The sequence below is a fragment of the Brassica oleracea genome, chromosome C8 (genome assembly GCF_000695525.1).
Source record: "Brassica oleracea var. oleracea cultivar TO1000 chromosome C8, BOL, whole genome shotgun sequence".
Lineage (NCBI taxonomy): Eukaryota > Viridiplantae > Streptophyta > Magnoliopsida > Brassicales > Brassicaceae > Brassica > Brassica oleracea.
In genome coordinates, this window is record NC_027755.1 from 12,438,369 (window position 1) to 12,457,047 (window position 18,679).

Genomic DNA, 18,679 nt, shown 5'->3' on the forward strand with positions numbered 1-18,679 from the left:
TCGTCCAGAAGACCTTCTGGTTAGTCGTCCACCGACTTAACTAGAATTCTCTCATGTCTTCGAATCTATCTATCTATCTGTAGACTCTATGTTTATGAACTTCTCTGTAGACTCTATGCCAACAAAATACCACTCATACGACTTAACTTTAAGTCGTCTGAGAAGTCTTCCAACAAAATACCACTCATACGACTTAACTTTAAGTCGTCTGAGAAGTCTTCCAACAAAATACCTTCCAGACGACTTAACTTTAAGTCGTCTGAGAAGTCTTCCAACAAAATACCACTCATACGACTTAACTTTAAGTCGTCTGAGAAGTCTTCCAACAAAAAGACCACTCAGACGACTTAAAGTTAAGTCGTCTGAGAAGTCTTTTTGTTGAAAGTGGTGGTAAATCGTCCAGAAGACCTTCTGGTTAGTCGTCCAACGACAATGCAATTTAAAAAGACAAGTCAAACATTACATTATCCGAAAGGTTACTGCACTACCAAACTAATTTCCTACGGAATTCTAGTTTGGTATGAGGATAGGTTACAGTTTGGCATGAGGATAGGTTACAAAAAACATCATCCTATCTTGACCCTGTTAACGTAGCCTAATCTACCATACAACAGTACACAAAAGCATCAAGTTCAAGTTCAAATACAAAGAACACATCCAATATCTACTCATATGTTCCCAGGTTCTCATCATTGTCTTGGTTTCCCATTCATGGCACATAGGAAGCTCTTGAAATATATCCAACGCCATCTTCTCCCTGATGGTCTTCCCGTTTCTAGTACAAAACGCTTTCGGAAATTCCATCCCAAGAGCATGACATTCAATGTACTTCAGAGTGAAGGGGCCACAATCACCAGCTCGGCACTGAGGTACTCCAACGGTTTGTCTCTCATATGTGTATGGCTCCAATGTGTATTGAACCTTTTGTTCGACAGAGATAGCACACTCAACAAGCAGATAAGGGACCATTGTGACAAAAGGCTCCATTACCTCATCGAGTTCTTCAGGGCTAATATGTTTGATGATACTGTCCCAGACGACTACGTGCCTCCTAGGGATCGATATCCATATAGCAAACCAATGCTGGTTCTTGAAGTTCACAGGTGGATAGATATCATCCACATCCACCCCCCAAACCTTCTTAGATTGGCAAAAATAAGGTATCTCGCCTGCATGATAATTCCACACCCCACTTAGGAGTCTTCTTCCTAAACCGTTGGCATCTCCCTTGTCGCTCTTAAAATTAGGGTAGGAGGCCCTCCACTGCCGAGAAAATATATGATCAAGAAAGCACATTCTCTCGCTCCTGAAATGTTGTGGATGGTCTTGGTACCGTTGCCTCAGTAAATTAATAAAAGCATCCATTTGCTGCATATAAAACAATACAAGTCAGAAGAACTACCAGACGACTTACGTATAAGAGTAAGAAAATAACATATGACTAACATGGCCGGTCAGCCATTCTAAGGAGGTTCGGAGGACATGATAAAACAGACTTGGACATCTACGTGGTTTTTGTTTAGAGGCAGTTTATAAGAACTGCAAACACAAAATGTAAATAATCAATCATTTTTTTTCAAGAACTGTTTTATAGGACATTCCAGCAACTTACGGATCTTGTTCCAGCCATTCAGTGAGCTCCTTCGACTTCTTCTTGTCATAGGGTGCAAAAGGATCATAGCCTCGGCCAACCTTTTTGTTTGGAATGATCTGTTTGGCAGTGATGTTTCCCTTAAAAGGAGTTTGCTGTGTGGGAGCAAGTTTCCTTTCTCGCTCACTTTTTTCACGGAGATTCACCATAGCAGTCTCCTTCTTTGTCTACCTTCTAGCTTCCTCCAAGAGTAAATCTGAAGCAGTGGATACTTGTTTGTCCAATATAAGAACGCTAGGTTCATCACTCGGTAAGTCGTCTGCAGGTTTCACAAGACAGAGCTCTGTTGAGGAACTCAGTTCTGTAGTAACACTATGTTCTTTGGCTTCATTCTGTCATGCTTTCGCCCCATTCACACTTTCACTCTGCAATTTCGAGTTCACAATGTATTTATAAACTATTAACCAAAGATCAAATTCACACATGAAACAAAATCCATACAACAAAGATCCAAGCACACTAGAAACAAAGCACACATGTTCAGAATCAAAGCATACAATTGTTCATCAAAGCACACAAGAAACAAAGCACATCAGTTCTGACTCTTCCTAACACTTTGCCAAGTGACTCTCTTCTCTGCAATTTTGGGAGAGGTTTTGGTACTAACACCGGGTTCGTGCACAGGTTTTGGTGGATTTGAAGTGGTTGTAAGTTGAAGATCATCAGATGAACTCCCTTTTTTGGTGATCATCTTCTCCACAGCTCCCATCCTATCCCCCAGCAACTTGATCTCCTTAAGGCACGTCCCAAAGCCATCACTAATGGCATCAGATATGTCCTTGAAGGCCCTTTCAATCTGCTCTTTCGTCATCCCAAAGCCATCACTACCCGCTGCAGGTGCCTCAGCAGAAACATAAGACCCTTTACGAGCTTTCTTCCGAGGTCTGCTACTTTCTTCCTTCACAACACTCTCTGACTTCACTGTAGTCGCTTCCGTCTTCACTGAACTCACTTCATTCTTCACTGGACTCACTTCCATCTTCACAACCTTGTGAGTACCGGTGACTGTCCAGCAGTCCATGGTCCACTTCCATCCAGGATTATTAAACATGACTTTAATTATGTTATCCGCGGCAGGGTCCTCTACGTCTCTGTCCCATTCTGGAAACATTTCATCAAGGTCCTTTTGAACAAAGTTGTTCACGTTAATCTGCAGTAAATAAAAGATATAAACTTAGTTAAGTCGTCTGAGTGGTATTTTTGTTAAGTCGTCTGGAAAGTCTTCCAACAAAAATACCACTCATACGACTTAAAGTTAAGTCGTCTGAGAAGTCTTTTTGTCAGAAGACTTTCCAGACGACTTAAATTTAAGTCGTCTGAGAAGTCTTAGGGAGTGAAATTAAGTACTTGTCTGTTGATAGCCGACTTAAAACATCTGCGTCGTCCTTGGCCACCCTTGTAAGCCAGCAACAGTGGAGACGTTCTGTCTGGTACGGGAGACCCATAATTAGCACCCCATTCTGGCATAGCATAGTACGCCCACCCCTGGATAACATGTATAAACCCATCAACAGTGTAACCTGTTTGCGTCAAGTCTTTTGCCTTCAGAGAATCCATCAGCACCTTAAACGCCACTCTCCCCCATGGATAATTCTCAAATTTTTCTAAATCCATCACTAGCCTTGCAAGACTAGCCCGTGTAGCGATTGAGAACTTTTTCCATTCAATGTATCATGCGTAGAGGGCAAGGTATCCCAGTCGCTTGCGATCATCCCGAGACCAATCATCGCATCTGTAAAATGCTTATGTTATCTGTTCAATACTTGGCCCTGTATCGAGATCAACACCCATCTTCTCCCAAAAAGCAGCCACTGAACTTGATGAACACTCCCAACTTTGACACCTTCAGATCATCATATTCGTCAGCTGTGAGACAATCACATAGAGCTTTAAACAACTTCGTGTCATCAGAATGATACGAAATGCTCCTGATTGCAGCGGGCTCTTCTCCTACTGTAAACATCCTCGGCGGGAGTTCTGGTAAATCCATTTTAAGGCCTGCAAACAATCACAAACAACCATCTCAAACACATAGGCAGCGCACTATTCTAAATACTATAGAAGACTACTCAGACGACTTCCAGGAAGTGAGAAGACTACTTGGTTCCATTCCAGGAAGTCTTCTACGAAGTCTTACACTCTGGATGACTTACATGTAAGTTGTCCAGAGAGTAAGACATCGTAGAAGACTTCTTGGAAGTCGTCCGAGTAGTCTTTCAGTAAAAGACTACAACAATCGTCAGATCTCAAAATCTTGTTGAGCATGAATATCTGAATAAATAGAAAAACCATCTTTTAAAAAAAAGACGAATGACTTACAGTCGGAGAAGATATTGTCGGAGAAGATATGGTCGGAGAAGATGTGGTCCCAAGTGGTTACAGATCTGCAAATCGAAGGGAAAAGAAGAATCAAGACTACAATTTTTAGGGTAAACGCCTTAAGACATGAGAAATAACATACCGGCGGCGGATTTTGGCAAACGAGATTTCAGATCTGAAAAAAACGAAGCGGATGGTCAGTTTAAACTACGGAAATACTCTACGGCATGAAGGAGAAACGAGATTCGTCGTAATCGGAGAGATTACCGGCGAAGAGAACGACGGAACACGATCACGATAGGGTTTTCGTCTTATCGCCTTCGAAATCGCCTTTGGAGAGAAACGACACTAGGGTTTCGTAAAGTTGTGAAAAAGTGAAAAAAAAATAGTTTTTGTATGTCCGGTAAATGATCCGGTTAGGTTAAAACGTACATTGGTAAAATTAAAGGTTCGGTACGATGTGGACGACTGAAATATAAGTCGTCCACACCCTAAACATAACCCCTAAACTTAATTATCTAATTAAACACTTCATAAAATCAAATCAAACTTGAAAAGTGTTTACTATACACAGAAATAAACATATATAGGTGAAAATTAATTTTTGAAAAAACATTTCAGCTTTCCAAAATCTAACCTTAAAAATACATACAATACTACAACATATGTTTGCCAAACCCCTAAACCAAAGAATATCATGATTCACTACTTCCACTCATCTATCTTGAAAACAAATCAATTTTATCATATCTTAATTTATATCATTTAAAACTGTTTATAATTACATGATTTTTAATTTTCACTCATCAAAATATTTTTTACAAAATTTATAAATTATTTTTAAGATAAACAGGTACCAGACGACTTACAAATAAGTCGTCCAGACGACTTCCAACATCTCAGATGACTTACTGGGGCTATATTCGTAAAAATGACTTCTATTTTTTTGTTTGGTTACAAGGGGTTGGGCAGTAATTTCACAAGGCTTTTAAGTTAGTTTTGCATTTGATTCAAGTTTGAGTATATATTTGGGGTTAAAATCAAGTTGTAGGTTAGTTTTGGCAAATTCCCCTTAAACTATATGGTAATTCGATGTATTACCCCTCATATTTTTCCAACAATGCTTTTCAAGCCGGCATATAGCATAGCTTCTTCTCCTATTTTCTTCGCCTCCATTCAAACACATTGTGTCACCTTGCTTCCTCATATACTATCCACTTCTCACCTGATCCTGGTTCATGATTTTCACCGGTCTCAGGCCGTGAAGAAAGCTTCTGCGAAGCAGTCTTCCTCCACATTTTGTTGTCTCTTGTTGTCTTTTGATGTCTTACCTCTTGCCTTTTCGATGGTACTTTCCTTTTCCCATAGTCACTCGTCAGCTATCACATGTTTTACTGTTTTTTTCATATTGCCTTGCCATCTCTCTTCGCTGCTCCTTGTATTTCGTTGTTGCTTGCCTTTGCCCGCCGTACTAGAGAACTCAAACCTCTCCTCCTTCTGTCCCTCACATCAGCTCCTCTCATTACCAGATCTCCTCCTTTGGTATCGGAAAAAATATCAAATAATCTCCCAATCCCCATTTCTAAGGCGCCACAACATAACTCTTTCATAGCTGCCTCACCTCTTGGCCCTGTCGCTCAACACCTTCCGCAACCTCTTGCCTTCCCTTTCTGTCCAAAGGTTCTCGAATCTCTCATATGTCCAACTTTTGTTAAGGTTGGTTCGACCACCATATATCTTCCGCCATAATTACCAACCTAAAATTGGTGTCCTGATCTATTGCTATTCAGCTTCCATCTCTTCCACGTAATGCTAGTTTTTAATGTCAAATGCATTTCACCTGAAATTCCTTCCTTTGCATTTGGGTGTGTTGAAAACCTTGAAGCTCACCTCTGTTCGACCATTTCAAGACTGGCGCTGTTGGTTTCCACTTATCAGGGACCAAATTTTCGATCTTGGGAGCCGAAAACAACTCTTTCTCCTTCTCAGCATCAACAGCTTTAGAAGCCAATTTCTTCTTCTTTTTGAACGATTTGTCCCTTTTAACCTTTTTAGAATGAGTAGTAGGGATAGGATCGATAACCCTTTCCTCTCCGATCAGTCCCATGCTCTCCAAAATCTGTAACAGATTCAGGGGAACTCCCGCAGAGTCTTCACCGAGCGATTCAGAATAGTCTGAAATGTGAAATCTTTCTCTTCACCTTTCCCATTGCGGTTCTATAAGTTTTTGGTCAGATTCCGCAATCACGGGAACAGGAAATGTTGCTTACCCAGTACACTAAAAGAAAAAGGTTACATTCGAGTTTTGGCGACGATAAACTTTGTTGTGAAATATGCTGTGAAAGAGTTCTTTTACCTTGCACGATTCTTCTTAACTGACTATGGATTCTTTGATCTTCAAAAGATGGCCATTTATGATGACTCAACACTCTAACTAGAACCACGTTCTTGTAGAAATTCTATGGATAGTTAATAAATCAAGGGTGCCTAACTGTGAAAGACAAAGCCTAAAAGATCATAAACAATATTTGAAACAAAATAGAGAAGCTGGCTACCTTGCAATAATATCGTTCAAAAGCACTAGAATAGGAGGTTCCAGGAAAGCTGCCTTATTGAGTTTCACATAAAATAAAACTGGGACCAATCTCGAGTCTTTTAGGGGTGACCGGTCAGGATGTTGTTGGCCAAATTCATCTGATCACATCTAACGCTGAAACAAGTCATCTATTCAAAGAATCTGACAGACATGGAGATGTCGTCTCGGCAGCCATCACCACTAAAGCAACGGCGATCTGGATGGATTAGGTGGTCAACTGAGAGAGGGAAATTTCTCACTGAAAACAGTAGGAAGTGATCAGGTTCGGGATCAGAAACCAGAGCTTGGCGTATTTCTCTACCATCCATCCCGTAATATTTCATCACCTTGTGTTGTACTGTACCATATCAGACAAGCTAGAACTAATAGATACATGCATATTCTGACTAGGGGGGGAGGGGACCACGGTCTCTGTGTGGTTTAGGAATCAAGTACGTAAAATTGGCTTGTATATTCTGAAGGAGAACTTACGCCTCAACCATTAACACGACATGTTGCCACAAGGAGAGTTTCCGTTGACTTGTATATTCTGAAGGAGAACTTACGCCTCACCGCTGTCTACCGCATCTCTGAAACCAGTGCATCCCTACTAGCAAAACTCTGGTTGACATTGATCTTGCTAGCATTCGATCTTCCTCCTTCACTACCATATGTCCCTTTGAAATCTTCAAAACCTATATCGTCATTTTATTCCTCATCCTCATCTTTAACCTTTCCATACTCATTGTAACCCTCAACATCATCAACCGCTTCAGCAACAACAGGGATATCAACATCCTCCACCGCACCATCCTCCTCCCCATCATCCTCCTCCCCATCATGATTTTCATCTTCAGCCATATCATCATCTTCTTCATCCCCTTTATCAGCTTCATCCCCTTCATCATCTTCAGCCATATCATCATCATCTTCATCCCCTTCCTTTGGAACCGTTCTCATCTTGCTAAGGCTTGATACACAAAGACGTACTTCATGCGTTTTAGTTATCTCGAGCAAGTTCCGAACTTGTCTATCACTTGTAACATGAATAGGAGGGTGTCTGGAGCCATCCGTTGGATCATTGCTTCTGGTAATGAGTAGGCTAACTCCCAAACTCGGTGTTCATATCCATGTTATAATCTTCTTGAGCCATTGCAACAAGTTCAGCATGTGTCGAACTTTCACTCAAAAAGAACAGTCTCGCTCCATTGAACTTATCAACCACAAAATTCCAACAGCCATCTTTCAACAACCATTCTCCATACACTGCTTGTAACTGACGATCCATCTGCAAAAATTCAAAATAAAACACATTAGCAAACATAGAACATGTATGAGTTAAAAGCACATTAGACTAGAAACTTTAATTAACATGAATGTTGGTAACCTCATTAATTAAGTTATAAATTTCATTCAGTAGCCCAAATATTGATTAATAAACATGAATTAACAAGAAAATGTTAAAAATTCTTTATAGTTTTTGAAAAATTGCAAGTTTATTAAACACTGACGCAGACGACATCCACAGAGGTCTTCTAGTAGACTTTCGTAGAAGTCGTCCATTTAGGTCATTTTTGCAATTAAAATTTTACAAAGGACAGAGAAGTCGTCTCTACGGCAGACTTCTTTGGAAGTCTTCCTTTGTAAATATTGGCATACTTTTGTTTTAAAAAAAAATCTCGAAAAAACCAGAGACGACTTCCATGTAAGTCGTCTAGGATAAACAAGTTAGTTTTGCATTTGACCGGATTGTGTCAGAAATTTGACTTTTCCTGTACGACTTACACGTAAGTCGTCCAGTTGTAGATGACTTACCCATAAGTCGTCCAGTTGAAAACCAAAAAAAAAAATCATTATTTTATTATAACTAGACGACTTCCATGTAATTCGTTTCAGGTTAGATTTGCAATTGAAAAATAAAACATTTATTCTAGACGACTTACTTGAAAGCCGTCCAGTCGATGACTTATACTGAAGTCGTCCAAGATAAGCAAGGTTTGACCAGAATCTTGGAATAAAATCTTGGACGACTTTCGTGTACGTCGTCGACCGGACGACTTTCGTGTACGTCGTCGACCGGACGACTTTCAAGTAAGTCATCTAGAATAAATTAAATATTTAATTTTATTTTCCAATTGCAAAACTAACCTGAAACGACTTACTTGGACGTCGTCTAGTTATAATAAAATATTGATTTTTTGGTTTTCTAAGTCGTCTAGTAGAAGTCAAAATTCTAACACATTCATGTCAAATGTAAAACTAACCGGTTTATCCGAGACGACTTCCTGGGTTCCTCGAGATTTTTTTTAAACAAACAAAAATGGACGACTTTAGTAAAAGTCATCTCAAAAAAACACATTTAAAAGTCAATTGCAAAACTAACATCTGCATTGACCAGAAGACTTCTAGATAAGTCGTCTACAACCATAAGACTTACCCGGAAGTCTTCTAGGCGGACAGATCTGGATAAAATCTCGATTTCATACCTTAAATTAGTGAGATAACTTCCTTAGCACACATAAGTCTTCTCCAACCACACAGAAGCTCAAGTGAAAGTAACCCACCGAGAATCCTAACTTTCAATGGCTCTATGAACCATAAAAATGTTAGAATCAAATTCTTGGTTTTTTTTTTAATGAATATGGAGAGAAAGTAAAGAGATGTTGTTTTTGTTCGTAAGAATTGAGAAAGAAAGAGTGTAAATCGATTTTTAGGTGCATTAAGAGCTTCAAATTGGTTGTTCATGGTGGTTGGTGTATTGATGGCAATGACAATATTGTGAATACTTGAGGAAGATGAGGGTGATAGAGTAAAATATGCATTTTCGAAAAGAAAAAAGGTGATGGCATTTTCGTGGATAATCTGAACTTTGGAGGTGAAAGAGGCAAGTCAAAGTTAAAAAAAAAACATGAGTTAGTTTTGTGTTTGACTTTAAGTTTTGAGTTATATTTGCAAAAAGCCCTATTTATAAATAGTTCAGAAATTATTTAAAAAGTTTATAAACTTAATTCCACCTTTTTCATACTAAACGCTAAACAATAATTACTAAATCCAAATGTTGAGTTTTTGTTTAACTGTATTTTTGAAAATTAGTATCTAGCTTAGTGTATTTCAGTCAATTTCTCTATTCTTATGGTCGGAGTTTCTATAACCCATACAACCCATAAATTATATACGGGTTAGTCTTGGATATCAAAATTTGGACCACAGTTCGCCATGCCCAAAAAATTGAAATTCCAAAAGGAAGAAAATTTAGATTGGATAACGGATCCTTATTCATATCGGTACTCTTACTAAAAATAATTTGATTTTTCTACATGGGAGGAGGGTGGAGGGTGGCAGACCAAGAACTTTGATTTTTTTTTGTTTGAAAAAGTAAAAGGAAAGAAAAAGTCAAAATGATTTTACAGAACAACACAAATGGCTAACCACAATTCTCTCAAGATCAACATAAATAAATTCACAAACACACAAAAGTTTTGTCCACCACTTACTAAAAATTCAAAGAAATCCAAACAAAAGTGCTATAAATATACCCCGTATGAAACCAATTCAATCAATCAAGGCTAATAGAACGAACTCTTTCATACACTTGAATCTTCTTTATAAATTTTGCTTCTTTGGATCATCAACCATGTCACAGCAAGCATTCAATGCTGGCCAAACCAAGGGCCAAGCTCGCGTATGATCTGCGACCTCAATTTTTTTATTAATCAATTTTAAACTATATGGAATACGTATTTTACCAAATCATAATTATGTTTTTGTATATAACGTTCTAATGGATACGGCAGGAGAAGGCCGAGCAGTGGACTGAGTCTGCCAAGCAGACTGCACAATCAGCACGTGATAAGACTGCAGAGGTGGCACAATCAGCACATGACAAGGCAATTGATGTTACACATTCAGCACAAAACAAGTCTGCTGATAAATCTCATTCCACCAGAGAATCCGCCCAACATGGCCAAGAACAAACCACCGGTTTTCTCGGCCAGGTATATTTTTGTTACGTTTTCTTCCGTTAAGTTCTTTATTGAATATACCCATTTGAGGTTAAATTTACAGCATATATTATGTAGGTCTTCCAATATACCTTAATATAGTTATTAATAATAAAATATAACTTGGTAAAAATATTGGTATTTCAATATGATTTTGGAGAGCAGACAGGAGAATCTGTGAAGAACATGGCTCAAGGTGCTTTAGATGGTGTTAAGAACAGTCTTGGCATGAATGAGAAGAAATGAATAAATGAATATTTTACGTTTCAACTATTATATTTATTTACATATTGAAATGTTATTTCTGATGTTTAGCAATTTCTATTTTCTCTAAATTATGTTTGTAATAATTATTCTGTTTTTGAAAGATTTTGTGATCATAAAAACTGAGATGTAATAATGTGGTGTAACATACACACTATAATTTTCATTTTTAAGGAATGAAACAAATTAACAACACTCTTACCATTAAATTACAACGCTTTTGATAAGCTTAACCCAATGGAGATCGAAGAGAAATAAAGGAAAGAATAAGGAAGAAGGACAGAAGAGAAGTTAGAAACAAAGCTTAGGATGAACATCTTTTGAGTTTTTTTAATTAAATGTTAAGTTAAACTCAAAAGAAAAATGTCACTTTTTTTACATAAGATGCATCTTTGTGTAAATAAATAGAAAAAGAAAAACTTTATATGGTATCCTTCACTAAGTTATGGCTTGTAGCCATGCTTGAAAACCATTGGTGTGTAGACTATCTTTGATTGTGAGCAGCCTAATGGGGATGTGCTTATCAATACGTTGAACATGATTCCTTGAGGCGTTGCCTCACCATAGCGTCGATAATTTCTCTCTCTCCATACAGCATATATATGTAACACCCGTCTCTTCCTCTCTCGACAACGGCGTGTTATTACCAGTAAAATATTGAATTAAACTGAATTATTCAGAACCGAATAATAAACCGAAACATTTAATAATATTAAAAGAAATACATCTTTAAATTTAATTATAAAAATATGTCAAGTAAATCTAATGTAAAAGTGAAATAAAATATGCGATCCCCAAGACCCAAACCGTCAAGATACCCAACTACTCGGCAAGTTCACCTGCAAGGGGAAGAAGAGGGGTGAGCAACAGTGGAGTCACTTAGTGAGGTATGGGATGCTAAACCGCAAACCATTGACTCAGTACTTAGCACTATGACTATGTAGGCCTAGCTCTAGCATGAAACAACCTCGGTGCCTAGTACACCTTACAAAACAAACATATGCCTAAAGCACAATACAAACAATGCGCTGATAGTACCAGCTACTCTATGCACCCCGCATTTCCTCATAAGGATATATATTATCACCAGGCGTACAGTATTCCATCTCTGCACTCCCACAATCTGCGCGTCGGCGACTGATACAAACGTCTTTATACCCCCACAATCTCACTGCTCGTCGGCGGCTTACACAAACGTCTTTGTGCACCCGCAATCCACACAAACAGACTTATATATTTATATACACATATATATATATATATATATATATATATATATATAGCATTTTTAACATCACTCAATTCATTCAACTGTTGAATCATCTAATATCCTATTTCCGGTTTAACAATCAATAATAATAATAATCAAACAAGACTCTCAAACAGACTCGATTCACAGAGATGGATCATGTTTCGAAACTAGACTTTCCATAATAGTAGTACTAAACTAGCTCATGATTAGACGAAATAGCCCTCACCTTGGCAACTGGCTGAAATGATCGACGGGAGATGGTCAACTGCAACACCAGAGTCAACAACTTAGGCTCAGAGTCTCAGAAAATAAAGTTTCCAAACATGGAAACTTTCCTAAAATAGAAACTTTCCTAAAATAGCAACTTTCCTAAAATAGAAACTTCCCTAATATAACTTATTTCCTAATAAATTAGAAGCTTTCCTAAAATATTCCAATAACTAGAAATATGGAGGCGACAAACTTACTAGAAAAACCCGCCGGAAGCTCGTCCAGAAATCCCGTCGGAAGCTCGCCAAAAATAGAAGGGCGGGTTATCAGATTCTCCCTCCCCCCTTAATAGAATTCGTCCTTGAATTCTTAGTTGTGCAATTTCTCATCTTCACGACATTCTCAACTCGTCTCCATATATATTTACGTTGTCCACAACTGTTCCTTGAATGTCCTCCTCAAGGTCTCCACAATCGCCTTCGTATCTCTTCATTGGAATGATCACTTAGTCGTCCTCTTGCTTTTACTTTGCCATAACACACTCATTGCCCATGGTACTATCTTGTCCTTTCGATAGATATCATCCTTTTCCAGATTCCTCAAATCCATCTCGATCTTCTTTTTCCGAAATACTGATGAAGTCCTTTCCAACCGAAGTCTTGTTTCTTCCAACTGTCCAGTCCATACCACAGCCCAGTTCTTTGAATCTGTCTCTCCTCTTTCGCTTCGGGTTTGGGTTTGTCCTCGAACTCCCTCCACTTTAAGGTTTTCATCCCTTAAATTTCCGATCAACGAACACACTTACTCGCTGCAACTCAAAAGAACACCTCACACGCATGTTATTAGACAACTAATCCCAATAGTCTACTAACTACAACCTAGCAATGCAAACCAGACAACCTATCAGTGCTAACTAGCAACATAACAGTTCTAACCAAGCAACCTAGCAATTCTAGATTCCGCTATCTCAATCCTAATTCCTATAACATCAAATCATATTGCTGGACGTGACAGGTTTCCCTAATGCCTTTTGTGACTCTTTTTGACTCGATAAATATTTAAAACCGATTAAATCATGAGTTCTGGTTTCGTCCATGCTTCCAGAACTCATGATTTAATCGGTTTTAAATATTTTTCGAGTCAAAAAGAGTCACAAAAGGCATTAGGGAAACCGGTCACGTCCAGCAATATGATTTATTGTTTTAGGAATTAGGATTGAGATAGCGGAATCTAGAATTGCTAGGTTGCTTGGTTAGAACTGGAGGTTGCTAGTTAGCATTGCTAGGTTGTTTGGTTAGCATTGCTAGGTTGTAGTTTGTAGACTATGGGGATTAGTTGTCTAATAACTTGCGTGTGAGGTGTTCTTTTGAGTTGCAGCGAGTAAGTGTGTTTGTTGATCGGAACTTTAAGGGATGAAAACCTTAAAGTGGAGGGAGTTCGAGGCCAAACCCAAACCCGAAGCGAAAGAGGAGAAACAGATTCAAATAACTGGGCTGAGGTATGGACTGGACAGTTGGAAGAAACAAGACTTCTTTGGGAAAGGACTTCATCAGTATTTCGGAAAAAGAAGATCGAGAAGGATTTGAGGAATCTTGACAAGGATGATATCTATCGAATGGACAAGATAGTATCATGGGCAATGAGTGTGTTATGTCAAAGTAAAAGCAAGAGGATGACTCAATGATCATTCCAGTGAAGAGATATGAAGACAACTGTGGAGACCTTGAGGAGGACATTCAAGGAACAGTTGTGGACAGCGTAAAGATATATGGAGACGTGTTGAGAATGTCGTGAAGATGAGAAATTGCACAACTAAGAATTCAAGGACGAATTCTATTAGGGGGGGGGGGGGAATGTGATAACCCGCCCTTCCGGATAAGAATGGTCGAGACAGAAGATTTTCCGAGCATCAACTTGGTTGTCGAATCGCGGGCGGTAAAGATCGATCGGGAAATTTTGAAGAACGAGGTGGTCGAAGAATTGATTGTGAGCGAACTATGAGTCAAATAAGTTTCTCGGCCATAGTTAGAAGAAGTCTTATATTGATCAGACGGATGTTTTGGAAGCATAACATTTTTGGAAGCACGACGTTCTAGAAGCTCGACGGTTTACAAGAACGACATTTTCCGCAAAAATTTGTATCAGCGGAATAATATTTCGAAAACATTGGAAGCAGGATGGGATTTAAGCAGGACGGGAAGCAAGCACGACGGGATAGAAGCACGACGGGAAAACCCGAAATTGGACGAAAACCCTAATTTTGGTATTATGGAAGTTTTCGATGAAGCCGAAGGATAGGGAAATATTTACCGCAAAGGTTAGAGTTCAGTATGGATTTTATTAAAAATATTTAGCTCATCAGAACGGGAGTGGAAAAATATTTGGGATGGATCGCGGATCAGAAATTTGTCGGAAAGACCGAAATCAAGCGAATGACCGAGAAGCTCGAGGGGGCTCGTTGCATGGGTTCAGAACGTGGTGTCAACCATCTAACAATCTGAGTGTCTACAGAAGCTCGAGGTTTCGTCGTGCATGGAAGCAGTACATGCAGCCTGACATGTAGAAGCACAAGGTTGATCGACCAAGCACGAGGTGTCTCCGCGCATGCAACCGAAGCAAGCTGATCGACATGTGTGTGCTGCTGTGGCGCCTTGCATGAGTTCCAGTCATGCAGCCTGACATCTGGGAGGAGGGTGGCGTCCTGCATGTTTCCTGGCCATGCTGAAAGACATGTGGAGCACGAGGTGCCGCCGCGCATGCGTCCGGAACCATGCGGAGCGACACACGGACTGCCACCAACCTGAAGCTGATTGGTTACTGTCTCTTATAAATACCCCACGACCCCATATCATTTATTCACATACAGACCTGTCCAAACCAAGTTAAAACCAGGAGAGAAAGGTAGAAAAAGAAACCAAGAGTTTCCGAGCTATTTCCAGAGTTTTAGAGAGTTTTCGTGGTCAGTTCTCTACTGATTTCGAGTCAGCGCCTAGGGAAGGTTCTGTCCAAATGAATTCGTCCAGGCCAGTCAGTTCCTTTTATGATCATGTGGAGGTACTGTCCAGAGTTAGTTCAGTTCCACGGGTTCAGATCAGTCGAAGTTCTGCTTGATACTCCGCCGAGAAGTTCGAAGAACTGTCCAGAAGCTAAAGGAAGGACTGTCCGAGTCCAGATCCGTCCATCCAGACCTGTTAGTGTCTACATGGTGAAGCCGAGGTTCTGTCCAAGGCGAGATCAGTTCAGTCCAGTCCAGTCAAGTCATCCCTTGGGTTTTGGCCAAGTCTCTTCCGATCAACCAGCTGCTTATCGGCAAAGAACACTGTGAGTTATAATCAATTGATTGCTGAGTTGTTTTCATGCAGGATCCCGTTACTTGGAAGTTGGATCATGGCAGGCAGCCGTGTCTAACTGAGTAACGGTTTAACTAGTAAATAATTGAGGTTATGTTGATTGAGTTGATGGCATGCTTGTTATTGCTTGAGAACCATAGTAGCATGCTAATGGTTAGGTTGATTGTTTCGTATTCTCTGTTCCTTGTTTTGTATAACTTCTTGTTCTTGTCTGATGTTTGCTTCGAACCAAGCATGGCATTCTGATTCAGCATGTCGGATAGTTTTCAAAGGGTCTCTGTCTATTACTCTGAATAATTTATCATTTTTCGCTTTCCAAATGTACCACATGATCCAAGGGTATAGATCTTTATCTAGTTCAGGGTCTTCTATATCGTTCTTCCTCCAAAATAGATAATCTATATTTGTAAAGTGGCTTGCGTTACCATTTTATATTTAATACATCTTATTTTTTTGGTCAGGAAATATTTTGATCTTTATATTATTTCACTGTAATTCTCCCTCGACTTGTGTCCGCTACAAACCTAAAGTTTTAAGAGGTTGATTGTTTGTGGTTTTTGTTTTAGTTTTTGGCATTTGTTTTTGCAAAAACTATTTTTCATCCAATCAAATTTTAGTTTTTAGTTTTTGTTTTTCATTTGATTTGCCAATCAAGATATCTAAGAAATAGATTTCCTAAAATTTAGGGAAACTTGTTTTTAGAAAGTTTAACCAATTTATGAAGAAAAACCAAAAACCAACTTTTGTGAGTTTTTAAAAGGAAAAACGAATTTTGATTTTTTTTGGTAGAAACTAAAACATTTAATTAGTTAATAATTAATAAATAACATGTTCATAAAGATAAATAATAATACAGTATTTTGGTACATTAGCTATAATTTAAAAATAATGTGATAAATTTGTGTTTCATATTTGTAAAATAAATTTATATATTTTATAAATAATATTAATTAATTTTAAAACTTGGTTATTAATTTTTATATATAAAATAATTGAATAATTTTAATAATTACTAGTCACATTAAAATAACCAAAATTATAAAAACATAATTTGTTTTATTAATACAATATATTGTATTAGTCATGAAAAATAAAAATAGCCATTCAATTTTAAGAAAATATAAATAATTTATATGACAAAATTTATAATTAGTTTCAAAATTTTAAGTATTTTTATTTTTGTATAATTTATAATATTTATATAAGAAAAACTATAGCTATTTAATTTTTAAAATTAAAAATAATTTATATAAGAAAAATTTCTAAGTAATTTCAAACATTTAAATATTTTTTATTTTTTTGGAATTTATATAAATTTTATGATAAATATTTTATTACTATATATTTTTATAATAGTATAATAATTAAAATATTTTATTGTATTTTATTTTAAAATAATTATCAAAATATTTTGATAATTTTAATTGTAAATCTAAATATTTATCTATATTTTATTGTATTATTTTAAAGTAATGTATTACTTAATTTTTGAAAAAAAAATATAGCAAAACCAAAAACCAAAATCAAAATCTAAAAACTAAAAACCAAAAAACAAAAGCTGAAAATCAAAAACCAAAATATAAAAACCAAAACAAAAATCTAAAAACCAAAAACTAAAACTAATAATTACCCAAACAAGTCAGCTGAGTTTTCCAATTTATCTGCTTCTCTCTTCCTTCTTTAACTACAGATGGCTAAGAAGAAACTCAACCCTTTAGAGGACCCACCAAAGTCATCTTCAAGCGACGATGAAGTGGAGACTCTATCTGGAGAGGAAGAAGAAGAAGAAGAAGAAGCTGAAGAACAGATATCCGACGATTCTTCATCTGAGGAAGAAGACGATCTCATGGATCCCGTCATCATTCCACCTGCAAGGAAACCAAAAAGCCCAGCAAGACACGCCGTTGCTTCTGGATCTAAGAAGCTCACCGCCGTAACCGTCGCAAGTCCTTCGAAACCTGGATCTAAGCGTTCGAGTGAAGAGATCTCCCCAAAGAAGGTGCATGCAAAACGGTCCAAGAAGGAGGATAGCAAGAAACCTCTGTTTCAGAGACTGTGGAGCGAAGAAGATGAGATCTATCTGCTACAAGGTATGATCGATTTCAATTCAGAGACAGGGAAGAGTCCGTACGAAGATATGGATGGGTTTTATGAATTCATCAAGAAATCGATTAGCTTTGAGGCTAGTAAGTACCAAACTGTTGAGAAGATTAGGTCTTTGAGGAAGAAGTATGTGAAGAAAGTGCGGAGAGGTGTAGAATCTTTGCCCAAGGCTCATGATATGGAATGTTTTAAGTTGTCCAAGTATATTTGGGGATCTAATGGAATGGCTCTCAAGTCTAATTTGAAGAAGAAGATAGACTCTGTCAAACCTCATGGTAAAGAGGTTGAGAAAGACGTTGAATCATATGGGTCGCTAAAGAAGAAGCTGGACTTTTTGGAAGCTAATGGTGAAAATGTACAAGGGGATGATGATGAGAAGGAAGAAGAAGATTGAGAGGTCTTGGTAAGAAGGTGGAAGTAGACAAAGAAGTGTTGGTTAATGGAGATTCGAAGTCTGTTGGTGTGATGAGTGCTTCCGACTGGTTTGAAGACTCGTTTCTTGTTGGATCCATTGCGAGTTTAGGTGTGGGTGAACGGTTTGTGAAACAGAAATGGAGCATGGTGGCTGTGGAGACTAAGAAGAAAATGGAAGAGAAGTGGAAGCTGTTGCAGGCCAAAGAAATGGAACTTGTGTTGCAGAAGACTGACTTTATGCGTGAGGTTGGCTCTGTTATTGCTGAAGCATCTTAAGAAGGCACAATTATGTAGTTTTATCGGTCTAAGTTGGAGATGCAATGTCTCTTTTGTTATCTAATTATGAAGTTTCTATTGTGAAACTTAAGATTTAGAACTGTAAGTTTCTGTATATTATTAATGAATAAGTGTTTCCTTTATATAGGGATTACAAGAGAGATAAATGGAAATACAATAATAGGAAAGATTACAAATCAAAAACATAAACAAATTAGGAAATAGACAAGTTGTAACCGCCTCTCTCTCCTCTCCAAGTCTCGC

At 38.0% G+C, this 18,679-nt stretch overlaps 2 protein-coding genes and 1 pseudogene across 2 annotated transcripts; 2 read left to right on the forward strand and 1 right to left on the reverse strand.

Annotated features, from left to right (window-relative positions):
* Window positions 1–2,183: 2,183 nt before the first annotated feature.
* On the reverse strand, window positions 2,184–3,208 carry LOC106308676. Its single transcript, XM_013745814.1, has 2 exons — window positions 2,999–3,208; window positions 2,184–2,801 (listed from the first exon to the last, which is right to left on the reverse strand). Exons 1-2 carry the CDS (start codon window positions 3,206–3,208, stop codon window positions 2,184–2,186), a joined length of 828 nt encoding a protein of 275 aa, XP_013601268.1.
* A 6,832-nt stretch (window positions 3,209–10,040) lies between these two features.
* On the forward strand, window positions 10,041–11,004 carry LOC106311107 (late embryogenesis abundant protein 1-like). The gene is made up of 3 exons (XM_013748340.1): window positions 10,041–10,227; window positions 10,340–10,540; window positions 10,712–11,004. The coding sequence occupies exons 1-3, from the start codon at window positions 10,087–10,089 to the stop codon at window positions 10,790–10,792; spliced, it is 423 nt and encodes a 140-aa protein (XP_013603794.1). The 5' UTR covers window positions 10,041–10,086; the 3' UTR covers window positions 10,793–11,004.
* Window positions 11,005–17,301: 6,297 nt separating this feature from the next.
* LOC106310833 lies at window positions 17,302–18,538 on the forward strand (annotated as a pseudogene).
* Window positions 18,539–18,679: the final 141 nt, after the last annotated feature.

What these genes read in the sequence shown, in the direction of transcription:
- LOC106311107 (XM_013748340.1), top strand. Translation starts at nt 10,087, where the DNA reads ATGAAACCAATTCAATCAATCAAGGCTAATAGAACGAACTCTTTCATA. An exon ending in AAACCAAGGGCCAAGCTCGC is followed by an intron (nt 10,228 to 10,339) that starts GTATGATCTGCG and finishes TGGATACGGCAG; the next exon opens with GAGAAGGCCGAGCAGTGGAC. An exon ending in CCACCGGTTTTCTCGGCCAG is followed by an intron (nt 10,541 to 10,711) that starts GTATATTTTTGT and finishes TTTGGAGAGCAG; the next exon opens with ACAGGAGAATCTGTGAAGAA.
- LOC106308676 (XM_013745814.1), bottom strand. Translation starts at nt 3,208, where the DNA reads ATGGATTCTCTGAAGGCAAAAGACTTGACGCAAACAGGTTACACTGTT. An exon ending in AGTCGGCTATCAACAGACAA is followed by an intron (nt 2,802 to 2,998) that starts GTACTTAATTTC and finishes TATTTACTGCAG; the next exon opens with ATTAACGTGAACAACTTTGT.